The sequence below is a fragment of the Macadamia integrifolia genome, unplaced genomic scaffold, assembly GCF_013358625.1.
Source record: "Macadamia integrifolia cultivar HAES 741 unplaced genomic scaffold, SCU_Mint_v3 scaffold1843, whole genome shotgun sequence".
Taxonomy (NCBI): domain Eukaryota; kingdom Viridiplantae; phylum Streptophyta; class Magnoliopsida; order Proteales; family Proteaceae; genus Macadamia; species Macadamia integrifolia.
Window position 1 is genome coordinate 51,751 of NW_024868380.1, and position 20,204 is coordinate 71,954.

At 38.2% G+C, this 20,204-nt stretch overlaps 2 protein-coding genes across 4 annotated transcripts in view; both read right to left on the reverse strand.

Moving 5' to 3' along the window:
- Nucleotides 1–4,311: 4,311 nt before the first annotated feature.
- On the reverse strand, nt 4,312–8,712 carry LOC122064973 (receptor-like protein 15). 2 transcript variants are annotated; one of them, XM_042628765.1, is made up of 4 exons: nt 8,101–8,712; nt 7,855–8,010; nt 7,039–7,110; nt 4,312–6,646 (listed from the first exon to the last, which is right to left on the reverse strand). In XM_042628765.1, the coding sequence occupies exons 1-4, from the start codon at nt 8,495–8,497 to the stop codon at nt 4,491–4,493; spliced, it is 2,781 nt and encodes a 926-aa protein (XP_042484699.1). In that variant the 5' UTR covers nt 8,498–8,712; the 3' UTR covers nt 4,312–4,490. The 2 variants fall into 2 exon arrangements, with proteins under 2 accessions (XP_042484699.1, XP_042484700.1); XM_042628766.1 differs by lacking the exons at nt 7,855–8,010; nt 8,101–8,712 and adding exons at nt 7,235–7,390; nt 7,515–7,845.
- Nucleotides 8,713–11,657: 2,945 nt separating this feature from the next.
- Nucleotides 11,658–20,204, reverse strand: part of LOC122064976 (hydroxyproline O-galactosyltransferase HPGT2-like) — a 31,748-nt gene continuing 23,201 nt past the window's right edge. For both annotated transcript variants that reach the window (XM_042628772.1, XM_042628771.1), the window contains 3 exons: nt 12,577–12,648; nt 12,243–12,355; nt 11,658–12,088 (listed from right to left, as the gene is read on the reverse strand). In XM_042628772.1, the coding sequence (XP_042484706.1) occupies nt 12,066–12,088; nt 12,243–12,355; nt 12,577–12,648 (208 nt within the window). In that variant the 3' untranslated portion in view covers nt 11,658–12,065. The remainder of the gene's footprint in view (nt 12,089–12,242; nt 12,356–12,576; nt 12,649–20,204) is intronic.

The following is a 20,204-nucleotide window of genomic DNA, read 5'->3' on the forward strand; positions in this document are numbered from 1 at the left end:
TCTTATTGGAGGCTTTGTGACTATCATTGAAAAGCTGGGGCTTTTGATATGCCACGATGAAAGATTGGTTCCCCTTTTAAGCCTCTTCCAAGCCTCGGTTTTTTCTATTGAGGGAAGTATTCCTACTCAACTCAACTTAGTTTCATCCCAACTAAATGGGATTGGCTATTTGAGTCTTTTTTTCAATAAATATTACAAAGAGACATGTTTGCTATTAGTTCTAAGCTGTGCATGTCTTTCCTCGCTGCTTCTATTGGTATTAGTTTAGGTATATAACTGCCCCTTTCTGTTCCTATAATTTGAATCCTTTGAATTATCACAGCTAATTACTGAGGTATTCAAAGGCTTCTATTGTACATGTCCGTGTTTCTCAAACAATATTCTTTCAACTTATCATGTATTAGAGTTAACACCTAAATTAGTCGGTGCACCTCAAACAACATTCTCTCAACTTACAATGTATTAGAGTCACACTTATATTAGTTATAATTTGTTCATTCCTTATTTTATGTTTTCTAGTTTTTTTTTTCACCCATCAATCATATCTTCCTCATTTCGGCTACACTAAATTTTTTTATATGTTGTTTTACTATTGCCTAATATTCAACGCCACATTTCATTGTTGGTCGTATAACTATCGAATAAAAGTTCTCTTTGATTTTTAAAAGAATATTACAGTCGCACAACACTCTGAATGCACAACTTTACTTCATTTACTTTGTTCTAATCTTTCATGCAACATCATCCATTCTTTCTCCTTTATTTATGATTGAACTCAAGTACCTAAAATATCACTTTGCGGTATCTTCTTATCATTTTTATTACCACGTTTTTATTTTATTTTTGGTGCAAAGACCTCTTAATTGGGGCAAAATATATAAAGCCTCTGAGGGGAAAATTGTTGTACAATATCCAATTCTCAAACTCAATAGAACTCGAGAAATGAGAAGACCGAAGACCCCGATAAGGGAAACTAACTACCCACTCAGATAAATGGGCCAAAATATTATCCTAGGAATATGGTGGAAACAACTAGAATCAAACTCAACCTGGATGATTTTGATATCATTAACAACTGATAATCTCCAAAGGAGGCTGGCAACGATGAGGCAACAAACAGAGACTCAAAGAGAGGCATTCAAAGTGCAAGATCGCATGTCTGTTGCCTACATGGAGAGCAGATCTCATAGCTAGTGGGAGAGCTAGGGCCTAACCCACCTTTGCAAAAGTAGGAGCCACAAATACTACACTTTTGCCTTCTTTGGAGTAGAAAAACTCTCTTCTACCACCACGAGGTATCATCCACTATCTCAAAACTATCCCAGTTGTGTTAATGGAATTTCCAACCCGCACTTTCACTAGCCTTCACCCTCTCCACCTTTAAAAGAACAAATGGTTCATTCTTCTTTTCACAAGGAAGGTAACTCTTATACTACTTCCTTTTCAGCAAAAAGGACCAATTGTGCAAGACGACGGCAACCCCACCCCCACCCTGTCCCTTTGACTAACCACCATTAATCCCGTTAACCTCTTTACTTTTCCAATTGAAAAAGTTACCAGGCATCTTCTTAAATAACCCTGGCCCCATTACCATCATCACTACTGCCCTTGTATTTCAAATACCTCAAACAGGCCATGCCTGAAAGCCAAATCAAGGTTCCTGATCCAAAACCGAACCACCTCTCGACTCAAAAAATCACTTTAGGCGAAGAAGAATAACACCTACACCACCAATGTCTTATGCTTATGGCTAATCTCACCGGGCTCTTGATGAGAAAGGAGATCTTGATCAAGGAAAATCAAATGGATCTCCTAGGAGCAGCAATCCCCCATCACCTTAATGATCTAATGTTAAAATGAACCAGAAGAGAGAGTATGAAACCGATGAAGAAGAGGATTTTGAGGTTGGCCTTGTTGCCAAGGTCGTATCCCAAATAATCAATTTCTTATTCTCCTGGCCCTTTAGTGGAGAAATGAAAATTGTGGGTTTGTGAGGTGAAAACCGAGGATGAGCACCACCATTATTTGCATAAGAAAATATCAGTTATGTCTCTGGGAAGGTGGTGACAGCAAGGTCTAGCACAGAGGGACCTCTCCTTCCCACCATTCGGTAAATTAACCTCTACTGCTGAATAATTTCCTAGTTGTGCTTACTGCTATCTGTATTAGGCTCTCTCTTTTGTTGTTTTGTTTCCTCCACCATTTCAAGTGTAACCCATACAGATCCCTATTTGGAATGTATGAGGTCTTGGCTCCAAAATCACCAGGAGAGCCTTAAATAATCATTTTTCTAACTTTAGTCCAGATTTTTTGTTCCTATGTGAGACCAAAATGACTTCAGTAGACCATAAACTCCTTCCCCTCTCTCTTCTAAAAAAATCATTACAGTTGGGGGTCATGAAGGACATGGGAAGAAAGGTCATAGGTGACTTTGGCTCTTAAGCCACACTACTCGGCTAATAAATGAAACTATTTTAAAGGACCAATGTCGTTACTATTTGTGACCAAGCCCTGGGAAGGGGTTGGTGCTTCATTTGCATCTATGCACCACCAAACCCATCTAATTGGGCTGCCTTCTGGGAAACCCTATCGACTTCCTATCGTCCATCTCAATACCTTTAGTTATCATTGGTGATTTCAATGAGATTATTGAGAAAAGATAAATTGGGAGGGAAATCTTTCACTCAAAGCCTTCCCACCACCGCTGTAGCACTTAAACAAACAATGTCTTTTTTGAACTGCAAGAAATAAACTCATGTGGGTCATGGTACATTTGGACAAATAATCAGAAACCTCCAAATACCATCTTCGAACACTTTGACCGATGCCTTTGCTCCCACCTTTGGACATCCTTCTGGAACCATGCATGCCTCTAATTACTCCCATCAATTTGATTAGACCATACACCTATTCTGCTTAACTCATCTCCACCTATATCTCCATCTATTTTGCTTTAATCTATCCCCCTCCCCCTCCAAAGAGTATATCCATGCAGTTACCTTTAGTATGGGTTCCCATAAAGCTCTTGGTGTAGAAGGTATGCCGACAACCATTTACTGGACCTTTTTGATCAAACCTAATATCATTTCCTTATTAAATTTTTTCTCTTATGAAATTCTCTCCTTTGGAGTCAATCACACGCTCATTACCCTGATCCCCAAAAGGGAAAGGCTCTTGTGAGATTGTGGCTTTTAGACCTATCAGTCGCTACAATGTTTCCTATACGATCACTACAAAGATTCTCTCATTGAGACTTAAACCCCTTCTCAGTCTTTTCATCTTTCCCTTTTAAGCCACCTTATCTCTGACAACATCAATATCATTGCCCATAAGATCCTCCACCATATAAAAAAGGAGAAGGGGGGCTCTAAAATTAGACATGTTCCCAAAGCTATATATTTTTAGAAACCTGACCCAGAATGGGATTCGTTCAGGGATATATTTTTTTATTTTTAGGCTCTTATAATAGTAACCTCATCTGCCACCTTTTCCACTGTTATTTCTCAATCAAGCTTGAAGAAGCTCCTTCGAATCCATTGAACCTCCTATAAGAATCGGATAAAGATGCCCTCTAAGCCCGTACATCTTTGTCCTACTACCATGACTATTCTCATCAACTCCTCAAATAACCATATGGATTCTCAATCCTCTTCAAAAAGGTTATCAAGCATTGCTAGAAATGCTTTAGAAATAAACCACTTACTGTTCACAGATGATACCTTTCTCTTTTGCCGAGCAACCTATGAGGAATTTTCCCAGTGAGGCGTGAGGGTTTGACTGACCTTTTCTTCTGTGGTCCGAAACCCCTTCCAGTTATTGAGCATGCAATAGCAGTGCAATGGGGTCATCCTTCCCTTCCCGACAAAAACAATTGCTATCAATATTCAATTAGTTACAAGATCTCTCATGTGCCTTCATCCTGTACAATTATAAGGAGGAAAATTTCTAGGGGATTATAACAAAAATCTTAAATAAAGATCAGGACCGAATTTCCAATCCTAATAGATCAGATAGGGCCAAGGATAAAAATATAATAAAAATTGATTATTTTATAAAAAAAAAAAAGCAGGGGCAAAAAATTTACCCGATATGATCTGATCCAACCTGATTTGGATCAATATTAGCCTTCACCAATCCCAAGTTATAGAACCTTGATTGGGATTGAATTGGAGGCCATCATGCACGGTTTTACATAAATAAATAAAAATAAAAAAAGAGAGTAATGATTGACCATGAGAATCAAAGGCAGGTAGAATTTACAACTCATAAGCCATGTTAAAGGATTTGAAGGCATTAGAAAGAAATAATAATAAAAAAAAGGGCATCCTTTAATTTATTTTCCATCCCCCACATAGCGAATGAGAAATTGGATCCGAGACATTCACTCCCACGGGCTATTATTACATGGTTTCACTCTCTTAATCAAGATTATACATTGTACCAAAAAAAAAAGATTATACATATTATAAAACAAGATAGAGGAAACTATCTTAAGTAGATGCACGGATGACTAACTTGTACCAGGTATCACACACAAATTCATGACATGAATCGATACATTGCTCAATGAAACGGAACCACATTCTCCGCCAATAAGGATTGATGTAGAGAACTGCTGCAAATCCAAACAAGGTAATGACATAGGAAGCGGCAAAACTTGCATATAAAGCACTGATGTCGATATCATAATCATCATCATCATCATTCCTAACTCCAATTGAAGGTGCTGTTGATGAACAATCTCTTGGTAATGGTGGACCACAAAGGAATGGGTTGCCTTCATAACTGGTGCTTGTGAACGTCCCAAATTGTGCCTTCATCTCTGGTAGCTTACCAGATAAGTTGTTGTGTGCCACAGTGAAGACCTCCAATGAGCATAGTATGGATAATTCTGAAGGGATCTCCCCACTCAGGTTGTTGTAGGAAAGGTCCAAACTCTCTACTTGGGTTAGGTTTGACAAGGTTCTTGGAATGGGTCCAGTTAGCTGATTGTGAGACAAGTTTAAACCAATAATTCCATTTAGTTCTCCTATTTCAGATGGGATGCCATTTGTTAAGTTATTACAGGATAAATCTAATGCAGACAACAAATTAAGACTGATACCTTTGTAAGAGTCGGACCTATCTTTCATAATGAGCTCAACCTCTTCTAATGGACTCGATATCCTGCCATTGTCTTCATAATAACTGAGGTATAAAGATTCAATGGAATTGTAGTAATCAAGGGCGCTAATATCTCTTGTGCCTCTCCCAAACGAAATGTTATTCAAACATTGTGGTATTGATCCAGAAAGGGCATTATGGGAAAGATCCATTACATATATCCTCGACAATTGGCAGATGTAATTCGGTATTGAACCACTGAAATGATTTTGTTTCAAGCGAAGAACTCTCAAATCAGAAAGGCCACCTATCCAGTTTGGCATAACACCATATAAGTCATTATCTCCAATGTCCAATGTCAAAAGAGATGAATCATTGAAACGTAGAGTTGGTGGTGGAGTCCTAGTGAACCTGTTCCCTTCCAGGTGTAGATGTTGTAAACTTGTTGAGTTCAATATTGATGGTATTGAACCCAAAAGTAAATTTTGGGAAAGGTCAAGGAACTTGACTTGCTGAAGCTTATAAAACTCAACTGGGATGTTTCCTTGTAAAGAATTACCCCGCATGACGAGTGTGTACAGGTTTGTGAGGTTACCAATCCAATTAGGTATTCTTCCTCTTAACCAATTCTTTCCAATATCCAGAAATTCTAATTCAGAGCATTTGGACAACCCAGTTAAGATATTCCCCGAGAATGAGTTGTTGTCCAAATGTAATGCAATCAATTGAGTCCAATTAAAATATGGAGGAAGTATTTCACCCTGCAATCTATTATTTGAAAGTTTTAAAATAAGCAGGTTATTGCAACTTGTGGCCATCCCTACTGGAATTTCTCCTGAGAAATTATTATTGGACAGATCTAAATATTGCAACCTTTTCATGTTAGCTATTGATGAAGGAACGTCACCCTCAAAGTAATTTTGGGATAGATCCAAGTACTTTATGTTTGGTAAGATCCTTCCGATGCTTTCTTGAAGCAGTCCATTAATGCCATTGTTCGACATGTCTATAGAGTATGCAGCCTTGTGGACACTATGACCACTTAATGAATTATTTCTCAGGATTAGAACTCCTAACATTTTATTGTTCTCCAGCAACCAATTGGGGAAAGTTCCGCTCAGGTTGTTACTGGAGAGATCAACCATTCTCAAGTTGGATTGGTTATTGAGAAATGTTGGAATAACATTGAGATTGTTGTTTGACAAAAGGAGTGCCTTCAATTGGAATGGAGGAACCCAAGAAGGATATTCAGTTTCCACTTTGAATTTGTCTCCAGCACTACAAAGGTCAATTGATTCAAGGTTGGAATGGTTAGCAAAGGAGATGAATGGGAACAGGCCATCAAAATCATTATAGCTCAAAGAAATGGAAACGAGGGATGTAAGGCTGGGTATGAGAGATGAGGGGATGCTTCCATTAAAATTGTTATGTGACAGATCTAACTTCCTGAGAGTTGTTAAATTTTTGAGACATGGAGGAAGAACCCCTTCAAAATCATTCCAACTAAGATCTAACTCATGAAGGTTCCTCAATTGACACAAGCCTGCAGCCGCATTAAGAAAATTAATCAAGTCAAGTCAAGTCAAGTCAAACATCTCTATATAAATTAATGAAGTCAGTGAAGTCAAGCCGCTTAAGGTCTCTGATTAAATCTTAGGCCTAATTAATATGTAATTAATAAGCTTGGAAATATCTCCAACAACCTTTCTCTGTTTAGACTCTGTTTTGGCCTACCTTGGACCATCAGTAAAAATTTTAAGAAAGATTTGCCCTTCTAAACGAAGGAATTTAGCCTTGTGTTTTCCTCCGACCACCTCTGTTTTCACTTGTTTTTCTGTTTGTTTCTTTGTTGGTGAAATGTAAATAATCAATAATGAGATGTTAATTAGTGGACTAAAGGGACCAATTGAAGAGCACATTACTCAATTTTCTTACCTGGGAGTGTCCCATTGATTAAATTAGAACTCAGATCCAATGACTGCAACATATGCATATTAGATAAGAATTCTGCACCCAATATAAAAGTAAAAGTAAATAAGGAAATAATTAATGTCAAAATGCATACTTTGGTCTAAAGAGTGGCATACAGAACATTTCTTGAATTGTCTCAATTGTACAAGGAGTAACATACCTTCAAAATATGAAGATCCTTTGAGATTGTTGCCAGAAAGGGACAATTTCCTAAGGGACTTGACAGTACCCAAAGATGGAAGGATGCTGTTATTTAACAAATTATCTGAAAGGTCAAGGACCTCTAGCATTTGTAATCCACCAAATCTTTCGAAACCTGCAATTAAGATCATATATTATAGAGAGAGAAAAATGGTGAATGAGACACCTGATCAGTTTGTTCAAATTCAAGAAGTTTTGGATCTAAATAAGTGTAAGCTGTTTCACTTATTTTTACGTACCTTGGATCATTTGAAAGGAGGCTTTAATTGCATTTAAACTCAAATCCAATAATTGCAAGTTATGCAAATTCGCTAGTTCCGCATACAACCAAAAAAACAATCCAATAAAGCAAAAGTAGGGAAACACTCCCATTGCATACTTTAATCTAAAGAGGGCACATACGTAGCATTACCGTATCCCTTCATGCTCAATCGACTATGATAAATATAGAATTAATATGTATTTATTTATAATATAAAGAATTGGACTCTCACCAAAAACAATTAAATAAATAAAAAGAGAAAGGTGTCTGGATATAGATGTATCAAAGTACACATAGAAGTGCGAGGAATAACGTACCTTCAAAATATGAAGATCCTTCAAGATTGTTGTCGGAAAGAGACAATTTCCTAAGGGACTTAAGCGTACCCAAAGATTGAAGAACGCTATCGTAGAAGAAATTTCCACTTAGGTCTAGGACCTCTAGCTTTCCCAATCCAACCAATCTTTCAAATCCTGGAAGATCACACATCGTATACATGCATGATTAATTGATTAATATGAGAGAGAGAGAGAGAGAGAGAGAGAGAGAGATTTTGAAAATACCTTCATTTTCTATCAAACCATCAAAGCGATTATAAGATAAGTTGAGGAGTTGCAGTTCTTTAAAAGCAGAAAACATGGTAACATTTAGGGAAACACCATATTCAAATCCATTTTCAAATCGCATTATATCATTGAAAGAGAGTTGAATGACTCGTCCTGTGGTTGCATTACACTTGATCACTGCTGGCTCCCAATCACAACAATCAGTACTACTCCCTCTGCCATCATCACCTCCAGCATTATCTGTCGTCCAATTGAGAAAATAAGCCTTTTTAATTTCCAAGAGAGCAATCCTCTCGTCTTCAAAGCACCCAAACACCCCCCCATGATCAAGAATTTGAAATAGTAACACCAATGAAACCCACAAGCAGCACTTCACCAAAGACCATTCCATCATGACCAGAAATTAGCAGGAAAGAGTTGGAAGACTAATCTTCTCTGGCTAACTCTACTTCAGCTGTGGCGCAAAATGAAGGTTTAAATAAGGGAGCATTTGTACCAACCATTACATCAAGACATATGGTAACCCAACAAAAACGAAAGAAATGACTTTCATTTCATAGTCATTGATTGACCTTAAGTCAAAGTCAAGGAGAATGTTGTGTTATTCGAAATTCTAAGAGAGAGAGAGAGAATTTTTTTTTTTTTTTTTTGTGGGATTGAATTCCTAATCCAACTGTGTAGTGTAAGAAGACTTCTTGTCGCTCAGGTGTGCGGTGGTTTTTTTTTTGATGGGTATATATACGGTGTTGCTTACTGAGAAGATTCACAATAGTGGATGCATAGACAAAGGACACGCATGATGTTATCTATCATCGTACTATTCTAACAAGCTGCACATTAACGCCTTCTAGTGTCTATTTCTCCATCCATAGTAAAGGGCATATAGTAGAGATAAAGATAGACATAAAAAGGCATTAGTGTACTCTATGCAGCCTGGTAGTATTCTTTTTCTCCCTCACTTTCTTTTTCCTATTCCCAGGTAAAGAAAAAAATGTATTTGAACAAAATTTCGGATATAATGTATGTACAGTGCTTTTTTTGGAGTAGAAATGTGCATTCTTTTATAGTGAGAGAAATACTAATTCCTTTATCAAGAAAAGAGAGAGACATTAATTCCATGATTAAGTGTGACTTTAATGGCTTAAAACATTTTTCTTTAAGTTCTTGCATATCCTTTCACTGAGCGTCTACGCTAGATATATGTGTTCAATTTCTCAACTCACATCACACATGGAGAATACATATGAGAGAAGCCCATCCATGGTCCTCTCTCTACTACTACCTTTCTGGAGGGGCATTGGGCTTGGGTGTCCCACCTACAAGTTGTAACATTATTAAGCCAGGGATCATCACTTCCAAGTCTCACACATCTGCTACTAAGTAGCCTACAAACTCCCCTATACACTTTGGAGTCCCTTCACTTATCAGTTCAAACCTTTTAGAATTCCAAACATCTTCCGCATAAAAATTATATGGAAATAAGTTTCGTTCTCTTTTTTACCAAAAAAAAAAAGTTTCATTCACTTTCAAGACTCCCAAGTCTTCGCTGCATGGAAATTTCATGGAAGTAAGCTTCCTCTTCTCTTTTCATGACTCCGTTGCTGTGTGGAAATTTCAAGGAAGTAAGCTTCATCCTCTCTTTTTATGACTTCCAAGTCTTCACCGTGTGGAAACAAGCTTCATCTTCTTTTCATGACTTTCAAGTAATTGCCGTGTGGAAATTTCATGGAAGTTAGCTTCATCCTCTCTTTTCATGACTTTCAAGTAATTGCCGTGTGGAAATTTCATGGAAGTTAGCTTCATCCTCTCTTTTCAGGACTCCAATTAATTGCCGTGTGGGAATTTCAAGGAAGTAAGCTTCATCGTGTGGAAGTAATAATCTTCTCTTTTCATGACTTCCAAGTCTTTGCCGTGTGGAAGTTTCATAGAAATAAGCTTCTTGTTCTCTTTCATGAATTCCAAGTCTTCGGCATGGAAATTTCGTGGAAGTAAGCTTATTCTTCTCGCTTCATAATCATAGACAATAAATGATTCCCATAGCAAAGAGTGCTCCCCACAGATCTCTAAAGTGAAATGGGCCACAAGGAAGGAAAAGCAAATCAAAGAGGAGTGGTTTCCCCCACTTTTTTCTTCGAATCAAAAAATAAAATAAAATAAAATAAATCAAAGAGGAGTGGTTTCGTTACTGATCCGAGTAGGAAGGGAGGTCCCTTCTCCTTCCTTGCCTTGCCTCTATTCAATTATATCTTTGATTGCTTCCAAGGAAATATTCATTGTGTTTTCACTCGGATCTAATAACTTAATCCATGTAGATTATTATTTCACGAATTTTGCACCCACGAAATAACGAACGGAAAGCACACACATAGTGCTAGACAAAGTTTTTTGAGCGGTGGTTAAGGAAGAGAGGGTCCTATTGTATAGTGTCAATGAGGCACGGTGAATTAATTCCCCTTCACCGTGGCCACAGAGAAACTTCCTTCAATAATATTATGCACATGGTTTTAAAACTCGGATCAGAACGTTGAAGTCACCTGGATCAGATATCGGTCCCTGGTAAGGTCTAAATTAAACTAAAAAAAAAAAAAATCCATCCAATTCCTTTTTTTTGTTTTTGGATAGAAAATCCATCCGATTCAGTTATCCAGTTTGAGACCGATCCCAAGTTTTAAAACCTTGAATATATATGCTTTAGAAGAGAGTACAAATTAATAATATCCTGAAGTTTCAGACATAATTAACAATACTAACATTAATTACCTATGAAAACATACCTTCCCAATGAAAGGATCCTCCAAAATAGTTAACACCAAGAGACATATTCCTAAGAGACTCGACTCTAGCAAGCCAAGGATGGAAGGATATTGTCGTCTAGCAGATTACCATATAAGTTGGGCCATGGCCACTACAGATTGGGAAATCTAGAACTGCTTAGACAACTTACCACCCATTTCCTTTCTTAACTGTCCAATCAACTGAGGTCTATAATCCAAGAGAGCAATCCTCTCCTCTTGCAAGCACCCCAAATATAGGAAGATGGGACGATGTAGCAAAGGTGAAGAGAAAAGGTACTCAAAACTACGAGGGTGTAGTTCAATTGATAGAGGTCAATGGTGTGTGATTCACAAGTTCGTGTAGACCACATAGGCAGCACTATTTTCCCAGTAATAAATTGGCCGATGATTTAAGGGGTTAGTTACCCTACACAGTGAAGAACTTGTGGGTGTGAGTTGAATGTCACTCTGCCAGAAAGATCTTTGATGATTTTTCGATAGAGATAGTCGTCAAAAGATCCGAGCCAATTTCACCATTTCATCATATTCTTGGGGGGATTATTGGAGAATCCTTTCGGTTGAACTCAAATCAGCTGAAGGTGTTCAAATCCTGTTCCTGTAAATGGTACAATGCAAGTAGTGACAGTAAAATATACGAAGTCCAAGCCACATATTAAATATAAGTCACCAAGAAGGAAAAGGAGAACCTTTCAAGAATGGGCAAATGTGTAACACTAATCAATAGCTTATTATGGTAAACAAATGAAAGAGAATAAAATGTACATGATAAATGAGAGAGTATTTTTTATTAACAAATACACTAATTTCATGATATATGAATTCATATTTGTTTCTAACATGAATTAAAACAAATACTACAAGGCGAGATTCACAGATTAGTCCCTGCATCAGTTTCAGCAAAATTTGGGTGCATTTCAGCATGTGAAACACAAATATCTTCAGAATCCATGTACCAATTCTGTCCCTGCTCACTCCAAGGAAAAAGAATATTCCATTGCAGTTCTAAATCCACCCATGGCTTTTGGACACAATCAAAAACACGAAATGTCCCATTTCAAAATGCTTATCTCCCGAATGCCATAGTCGCCTACACACCATGAAAGAGCCTAAGAGGCATTTGATGAGTAAGAAGACACAGACTGATGTTTCAGAAGTATTCTCTGCTGCTTAAGCCAAGGAACAGACCTTGTCTGCAAGGTATCAAAGTTAAATTAATTATTGGTATCACTCAAAATGTAACTTATTGCTATACAAGCAGAAAAATAAAAGATGAAACAAAGAAAATCCAAGAAGATATTCTAAATCAATCCCATCATTACAATAACACCATGAGAGACAGTTCACCTTTGTTAGAGCTGCTACAGCAAAGACTTGTATCGTCAATATAAGTTGCATTGACACCCATCATCCATGATCCCACAGATATATCATCGTGAGCAAAAGTGTGAAGAGATACACTGGATATAGGAACAACAGTAAAAGCAAACACAATCACAGACAAAATGTCATCCAAAGATGGTACAATCGAACTGCTACAATTTTTTCAAAAGTGGAGAAATGGAACTAAGATACTAAGTGGAACTACCTATATGGTTGTATCAATGCATATCATCAATTTCATAGATCGCCATTTTCTTGGTTAGGATAGCAAATATCAAATTTAATATTTAATACCAACCTGTTTATATTAATATATCGAGCCAAATTCTTAGACAATATAAACAGCGAACTAGCGGCATGCCGGAAATACCTGAAAGCAAATATGATGCCATCGATTGAGAAATCATAGCAATTATTACTGCAAGAGAAATTGACTTCAAGTATAGCATAAAAATGGAATTCTTTAATTCATAACAAAACCAATGTTGCCACCTGCACATTAGCTATGTCATTTAGACAAAAGTGACCAAACTGTTGGAGTTTATGTAATAGGGATAGTTTAGGAACTGTCTTTATATTATGTCGTCCTAAGCTGTATTTTATTTTTTTCCCTTTCACCTCCCCAGGGAGGTCTATGTAATTTCCCTAAGTTCTAGTTTGAACATAATATGTGTGAAAGAGCAAGAATGCTCACTCACGTTTTGCTCTCATCTCCCTTCTTCTCTCATCTTCTCTCCTTCTTCCTTCCTCTCTTCTCTCTTCTTCCCTCATCTCTAACCTAGTCCTTCTTGTTTCTAACTTGGTATCAGAGCAGTACAAGGATTTGAGAGTCAGTCAAGCATTTTTGTTTCATTCTTTAAGTCTCTCTTGGAACCCTAGAAGCAAAGGGGTCCATTAGAAGCTATACTATGTAAGAAGAGTATACAAGAAGACCAAATGGAGTTCTAAAATCCACTTGAAGATACTTGGAGGGAGCTTGAAGGACCACGAGGACCAATTGAAGTCCAAACCAAGAAGAGGGCTCATCCCTAGATTACCGCCAGCCTTGGAGTAGGTTCTTGGTTCTCTCTCCTCAAAGCTTTGTTAGGGATGTGGCTGGGCTTGAAAGAATCACCTAAGGATCCCCTATGATCTCCCCCAAATGCAGGTTTGTGATGTGGTGTAGTGTTAGAACACAATCCCAATCTCTCCTTGCTGCCACGTATTGACAGCTTCTCTGTTTTTTGGTTATTTAAGCTGGAATAGTTTGTGGTTGTTTTTGATGAATGTGCTACCTCATATAATGCTTGTATAAGCTATTAGGATGAAGCACTATAGTTAAAAGTGACTTTATTATTGGCTTTCTCTCAAGGTTTTTTTCTTTTTTCTTTTTTTTTTTCCTAAGAAGACGATATTTGGGACTTGTGTCTCCCCCTTGGTTTGGATCTCCATTTGTGTTGTTTTAGGAGTACCCTTATATCATGTATGATCTCACGGAAGCTACATCTGATGGGTTAAGTGGTACCAACCCTAGTTCAATTGTCTTTGATAATCTCAACACTCAAATTTCTCTTGTGAAGTTACATAGTACTAACTATTTGAATTGATCACATTTTGTGAAGCTACCCCTGTGGATATGAGGAAAGCTATGGTACATTATTGGGGCTATCAAGGCTCCCATTGTCCCAGATCAAGTTTACCAGAAATGGGAAACTGAGAACTCTACTGTTATGACTTGGCTGTTTTTCTCCATAAAACATGAGATAGAAAGAAATTTATCAAAAAAGAAACAGCTAAGGATATTTGGGATAGTGTTTCTAAGACCTATGATAGGATAAATGACTTTGTGAAGCTCTACCAGCTCCTTCAGCAAGCCCTCTCCATGAAGTAGGAGAACAAGTCTATTTCTGACTACTATACTACTGTTATAGGACTCTGAGAGTAGTATGATCATTACCAAGACTTTCAGTTGTCCAATCCTGATGATGAAGCTAAGGTCTATATATATCTTAAAAATGAGTGTGTTCTAATTCTACTAGGTGGGCTGAATTCATACTACGAGCCAATCAGGATACAGATTTTGGGCCGGTCACCTCTTCCATCCCTTGATGAGGTGTGTACCTACCTCCTGAGTGAGGAGACCAAGAAAGGTACTATGAATTTTCCATCTTCACTTGAGCGCTTTGCTCTTTAGTTCACTACCCACAAAGAATGGCTTGGAGGTGGCCATGGCCAAGGGTCATCCCGTAGAGATGACAGAGATAGACCCTGACAGTGTGATCATTATGGGAAACCTAGGCACACTCGAAAGAGGTGTTGAGTTATCCATAGTTATCCTTCTGATATATGTGATGGATCTACTGGCACATGTGGTGGCCGTAGAGGAGGGGCTACAACCCATGCCACTATGACAGAACTGATACTAGAGGACCCTAACAGGAAGATACCAGCTCCTTCTCTAGGGATGATATTGCAGTGCTTCGCCAGTTCATATCTCAGCTCAATAGGCCATCTACCTCACAAGATGCCTCAGCTTCTGCTATGTATGTCACCTTCCACAGCTTCGTCGTGGGTCATTGACTCTGGTACCACTGACCACATGATTGGTACATCCTATTATTATGATTCTTACTCTATTTGTTCTGGTAAAGATAATGTTCGGGTGGTTGATGATACACTCGCCTCTGTTTCTGGTAAAGGCAGTATTCTCATTACCTCTTCTATTTCGCCTAATTTCATTCTTTATGCTCCTAACCTTACCTTGAACATTTTGTCTCTGAGCACTTTGACTAAATCCATGAATTGTTGTATCATTTTTTCCCTTCTCACTGCTTTTTTAAGGATTTGGTGACGAAGAGGATTACTGACAGAGGACGTGAGGAGAGCAGACTCTACCTCCTTCATCCGCAATTATATTTTTTTACTACACCACAATCCTATGCATGTGGTCATAATGATAGTAGTTTTATAGACTCTGTGATGTTTTTGCATCACGTTTGGGACATCCCTCTTTTGTTGTTACGAGGAAATAGTTACCTCATTTATTTGTCTTTTTCTTCTCATGTATTTCATTATGAACCATGTACTTCTGTAAAACATTGATGTTCATCTAATCCCTATCATGGTAATAGATTTGTTGATAACTTTCACATTGTGCATATTGATGTTTGGGGACATTGTCCTACTACCTCCTTATTCGGCCATCGTTACTTTGTTTCATTTATTGATGATTTCTCTCGTTATACTTGGAACATTCTTATGAAACAGAAGAGTGATGTTTATAATGCATTCAAAAACTTTTATAAAATGGTATCCACCCAGTTTGAAGCCAGGATCAAAATTGTCCGGTTCTATAAAAGGGGTGGAGTACATACAAGGATTAAAGTATCGGTATTGGTGGCCGTATCGGTTGGCCAAAATTAAGATATGTATCGGAGATACGCTAAGATATGCTAAAGATACACACAAATGGATAGGAAACACTTTTTTATACGCTTTTGCATAAAAAATTAGTTAAGAAAAACAATATATTTAACATGTATTATGCATAAACACTAAATTGAGAGTATCGCACTAAAAATCCAAGGTTTGTAATTGTCCCATAAATGTAAAATCTTTGTTCCCAACTTTGATTTCCACTTTAGTTAGAGAGAAAAAATGGTTGGTAGCAACTTTGGAACAAAAAATCGTGACTTTTCTGAAAAATACCCATCTTGGCCATTATATGACCGCAGTACACCGTATCGGTATGTATCGACCGATACATACTGATACGCACCGATACATACCAAAATGTACATTTCACCTCAATTTTTTGTTTTCCATAGAGAATCGATACGTATCGATGCGTATCATATAGTATCGGTGGTGTATCGGTATGTATCGTAAGATACATATCGATACAAAGGATTAAAAAAATGTCATGTATCGTATCGGTAAGTGTCAATACAAATATGTATCGGCCGATAAGATACAATACGTACCGATACTTTAAACCATGAGTCCATGTATGGTGGTCTAAAGACTTTTTTACTAATAATGGTATTATCTATCAGCTTGCTTGTGTTGATACACTCGAATAGAATCAGGTAGCTGAAAGGAAAAATCACCATTTGTTAGAAGTCGGTAGAAGCCTTCTATTTGGTATGCATGTTCGTAAAATTTTTTAGTCTAAAGTTATTCTTACTGCTGCTTTTCTCATCAATCGCATGCCTACCAAAATCCTTGGGTCTCAAAACCCCGTTGCACTCTTATCTTCTCAGTCTTCTGCTTTTTCTCTTCCTCCCAGGGCGATTGGTTGTGTTTGTTATGTGCATATTAACAAATCCTCCAACACCAAACTTGATCCCAAAGCTCTCAAATGCCTCTTCCTTGGGTACTCTTCCATTACCAAAGGGTACAAGTGTTACCACCCTTCATCTCACAGGCAATTTCTTTCCAAAGACGTCTTCCTCAAGTCTGTGCCTTTCTTTGGCTCTCATCAGCATCATCTTCAAGGGGAGAATGGCAGTGAAAATGGAAAGGCTTGATGGAGGGCCAGTAGGGGAAGGGAAGAAATCCCTGAGAGAACTCAGAGTTTCAGAGGAGGGGGAGGAATCGCACAAAGAAAGGGGGGAAGGAAGCATACAACCAAAGGCTATCAGGCCACCCAGGCAGACACTCAAACAAATTCTTAATTCATTCTTCAATTCTGATTTGTCTATCGGTTACTACTTACAACCAATTTAAAGGGAAAAATAAAAGACATAAAAATAGAAACTCAACTGAAATAAGAAACTAGCCTAAACAAGGAAACAAATTGCAAACCGACTCTCTAAATTCTACGTGAACCTGACTTTGCTAAAATAGAGAGAATAAAAAAAATCAAAGACAATCTTCCTAAACAAGGTAAATTCCTAAAATCCTACTAGACCTAAAACCAATATGGATCTGGTTCAACTCTGTCCAGAAACCTAGATGGGTATGGATCACTCCACGGATGCGTATATGCATCAAGGTTGCTGATTCCATTTCATTTCTTACTCCCTCTTGCCTCTTACTCCTTTTTCTTTTGATATTGGGAAACATAAAGAGGTGGATGATGTTGACACTGTGGATATTGTTGATACTGGTGAATCTTGTACAGAGAAGGCACTTGATACTGTGTACACAAGAGGACAAAGAAGACCTGCCAAGAGTCTTCTTTGGATCCACAGCCTGAGCTTCCCTTTCCTCAGTCAGGTAATATCTCCTCTCCTCATTCAGAGTTGGATCTCCCTATTGTTGTTCGTAAGGGTAAGGGAGTTTGTACTAATCTTATACCGAAGTTTATTTCCTGTGATGCTCTCTCTCCTAAAGTTTTGCTTTTGCAGCTGCTCTTTCTTCTGCTTCCATCCCAAAACTATTAATGAGGCTAATGTTAGACCATAAGTGGAAACAAACCATGTTTGAGAAAATGATGGCTCTTGAGAAGAACTGCACCTGGAAACTAGTTGACCTTCCCAGGGGAAGAATTCTAGTTGGATGTAGGCGGGTCTATACAATCAAGTACCATCAGATAGTGCTATTGAGAGGTACAAGGCAAGATTGGTGGCCAAAAGATACAGTTAGGTGTATAAAATTGATTATCAGGAGACCTTTGCCCTCGTGGCCAAACATAATTCAATAAGAGTTCTTTTATATGTGGCGTCAAACAGAGATTGGTCCTTATATCAGTTGGATGTGAAGAATGTCTTCCTCCATGAAGACTTAGAGGAGGAAATGTATATGCAACCCCCTCCTAGCATTAAGTTTCCGGCAATCGATGGTAAGGTGTGTCTCCTAAAGAAGGCACTCTATGGTCTCAATCAATCACCAAAGGCTTGGTTTGAGAGGTTAAAACAAGCCATTCTATTCCCAGAGTCAAGCGGACCACACATTTTTACCCACGAGGTAATGATACTGTCACAGCATTGATTGTTTATGTTGATGATATCATGGTGACTGGAGATGACAATATTTCATAGTTGTCACGGCATCAAATCGATCCAAGCGGTGGAGGGGTGGCTAATCAATTTGGTGATGAATCGCCCGTTTTGGCATTGCCATGGCGGTCAAATCGCCCTGTGTCATTTTTTATTTTCCCTATTTTCTAAAATTATTTAGTATGCTACAAGCCTAGAATATATACCCTATAACATATAAAACCAACAGTACCATCCATTATGAACTCCTATAGTCCTATTATCCTACAGGTTACAAAACAGAGTAACAAAGCATGTTAAGTGTTAACCAATAACATTAACATGATAACATCAAGTATTCAAGTTATGATTTATAAAACAGAGTAACAGAGTATGTTAAACAGTAACATTAACATTAAGTATACAACTATACAAGTTGTAAAGATATAAACACTTGTTAAACAGTAACATTAACATATATGTTAACCAAAAACCAATAGAACAACATCAAAATCCAAAAAAAAATTCAAAGCAGTAGTCAGAAGCAACTTAACAAGTGATCCAAGAAAGGATTAAAATAAGTCCGTAAAACAAGCAATCCAATACTTTGATTCAGAATTAATTCTATATTTCTATTTATGTTGTTATGAAACATTAACCATAGAAGAAGGAACAGAGAAGGAGAAGAACTGAAGAATAAGAAGGAGAAAGAGAAGCAGAGAAGAAGAAGAATCAGAATTCAGAAGCAGAAGACGAAGGAGGAGAGAACTGAGAAGGAGAGAAGATGAGAAGAAGGAACAGAGAAGGAGAAGAACTGAAGAAGAAGAAGGAGAAAGAGAAGTAGAGAAGAAGAAGAAGAAGAATTCCGCGGCAGAAGACGAAGGAGGAGAGAACTGAGAAAGAGAGAAGAAGAGAAGAAGCAACAGAGAAGGAAAAGAAGGAGAAAGAGAAGCAGATAAGAAGAAGAAGAATCAAAAGACGTAGGAGGAGAGAAGGAGAGAAGGAGAGAAGGAGAGAAGAAGAGAAAGAAGTCAGGAATAGAGAAGGAGAAAGAGGAGCAGAGCAGCAGACTAGGAGAGAAGAAGACGAAGGAGGAGAGAAAGACTGAAGAAGAAGAAGAAGAAAAGGAAGCAAAGAGGAATAAATTGAAGAAGACGAAGGAGAAGGAGAAAGATGTCGCAGGCCCTTAGGCCCCTTACCTTGGTCTTCTTGCCGGAGAAGGAGAAGGAGGACGTCACTCGCAGTCGCAGGCGGAAGCGTTGAGGGTTCAAGTTCACTGCCATTCTGCCGGAGAAGGAGGTCACTCACAGTCACAGGTGGAAGCTTCGAGGGTTCAGGTTCATTGCCGGAGAAGGAGAAGCTCACTCGTAGTTGCAGGCGGAAGCTTCGAGGGTTTTCGACTTTCAATTTGAGAAATTGATAGTTGAGACTCGAGAGACTTCAAGGGTCTCTTTTCTATTTCACCTAATAGCAAGTAAAAAAAAAAACAATACAAAAAGCGATCGATTAGTATAATAGGCATGCGATGGCGTCCATGGCACTGTCATGGCGACACCTATACGACCATGGCAGCAGCCAATTGTGACTCCCATAAATCGTACTGCCATGCCCTCGAATTTCTGCCGAGACTCCAAATCGCCGCCTAGGCGACGCCGTGACAACTGTGGATAAAATAGCTAGGCTGAAAGCCTATTTGGCCAAACAATTTAAGATCAAGGATCTAGGACACTTGAGTATTTCTTGGGTATTGAAATGTCAAGGTCTAAGAAGGAAATCAACATATGCCAAAGAAAATTTGTGCTAGATCTGTTGAAAGAAACAGGAATGTTGGGTTGTAAACAGGAAAATTCTCCTATTAAGCAGAATCATAAGCTAGGAGAAGACCATAGCCCTTCCCTTGTTGATGTAGGGAAGGCTAGTGGGGAAGCTTTATCTATCTGTCTCTAACTCGCCCAAACATTTCTCATGCAGTGGGAGTAGTGAGCTAGTTTATGCATGCGCCCAAGAATGGGCACTTGGATGTTGT

Bases quoted from the DNA above. Each gene is read 5' to 3' on its own strand.
- LOC122064973 (XM_042628765.1), bottom strand. From the start codon at position 8,497: ATGATGGAATGGTCTTTGGTGAAGTGCTGCTTGTGGGTTTCATTGGTG. The intron at 8,011-8,100 runs GTATTTTCAAAA...GTGATCTTCCAG, and splicing joins TGGTTTGATAGAAAATGAAG to GATTTGAAAGATTGGTTGGA. The intron at 6,647-7,038 runs GTAAGAAAATTG...ATGCGGCTGCAG, and splicing joins AATCAATGGGACACTCCCAG to GCTTGTGTCAATTGAGGAAC.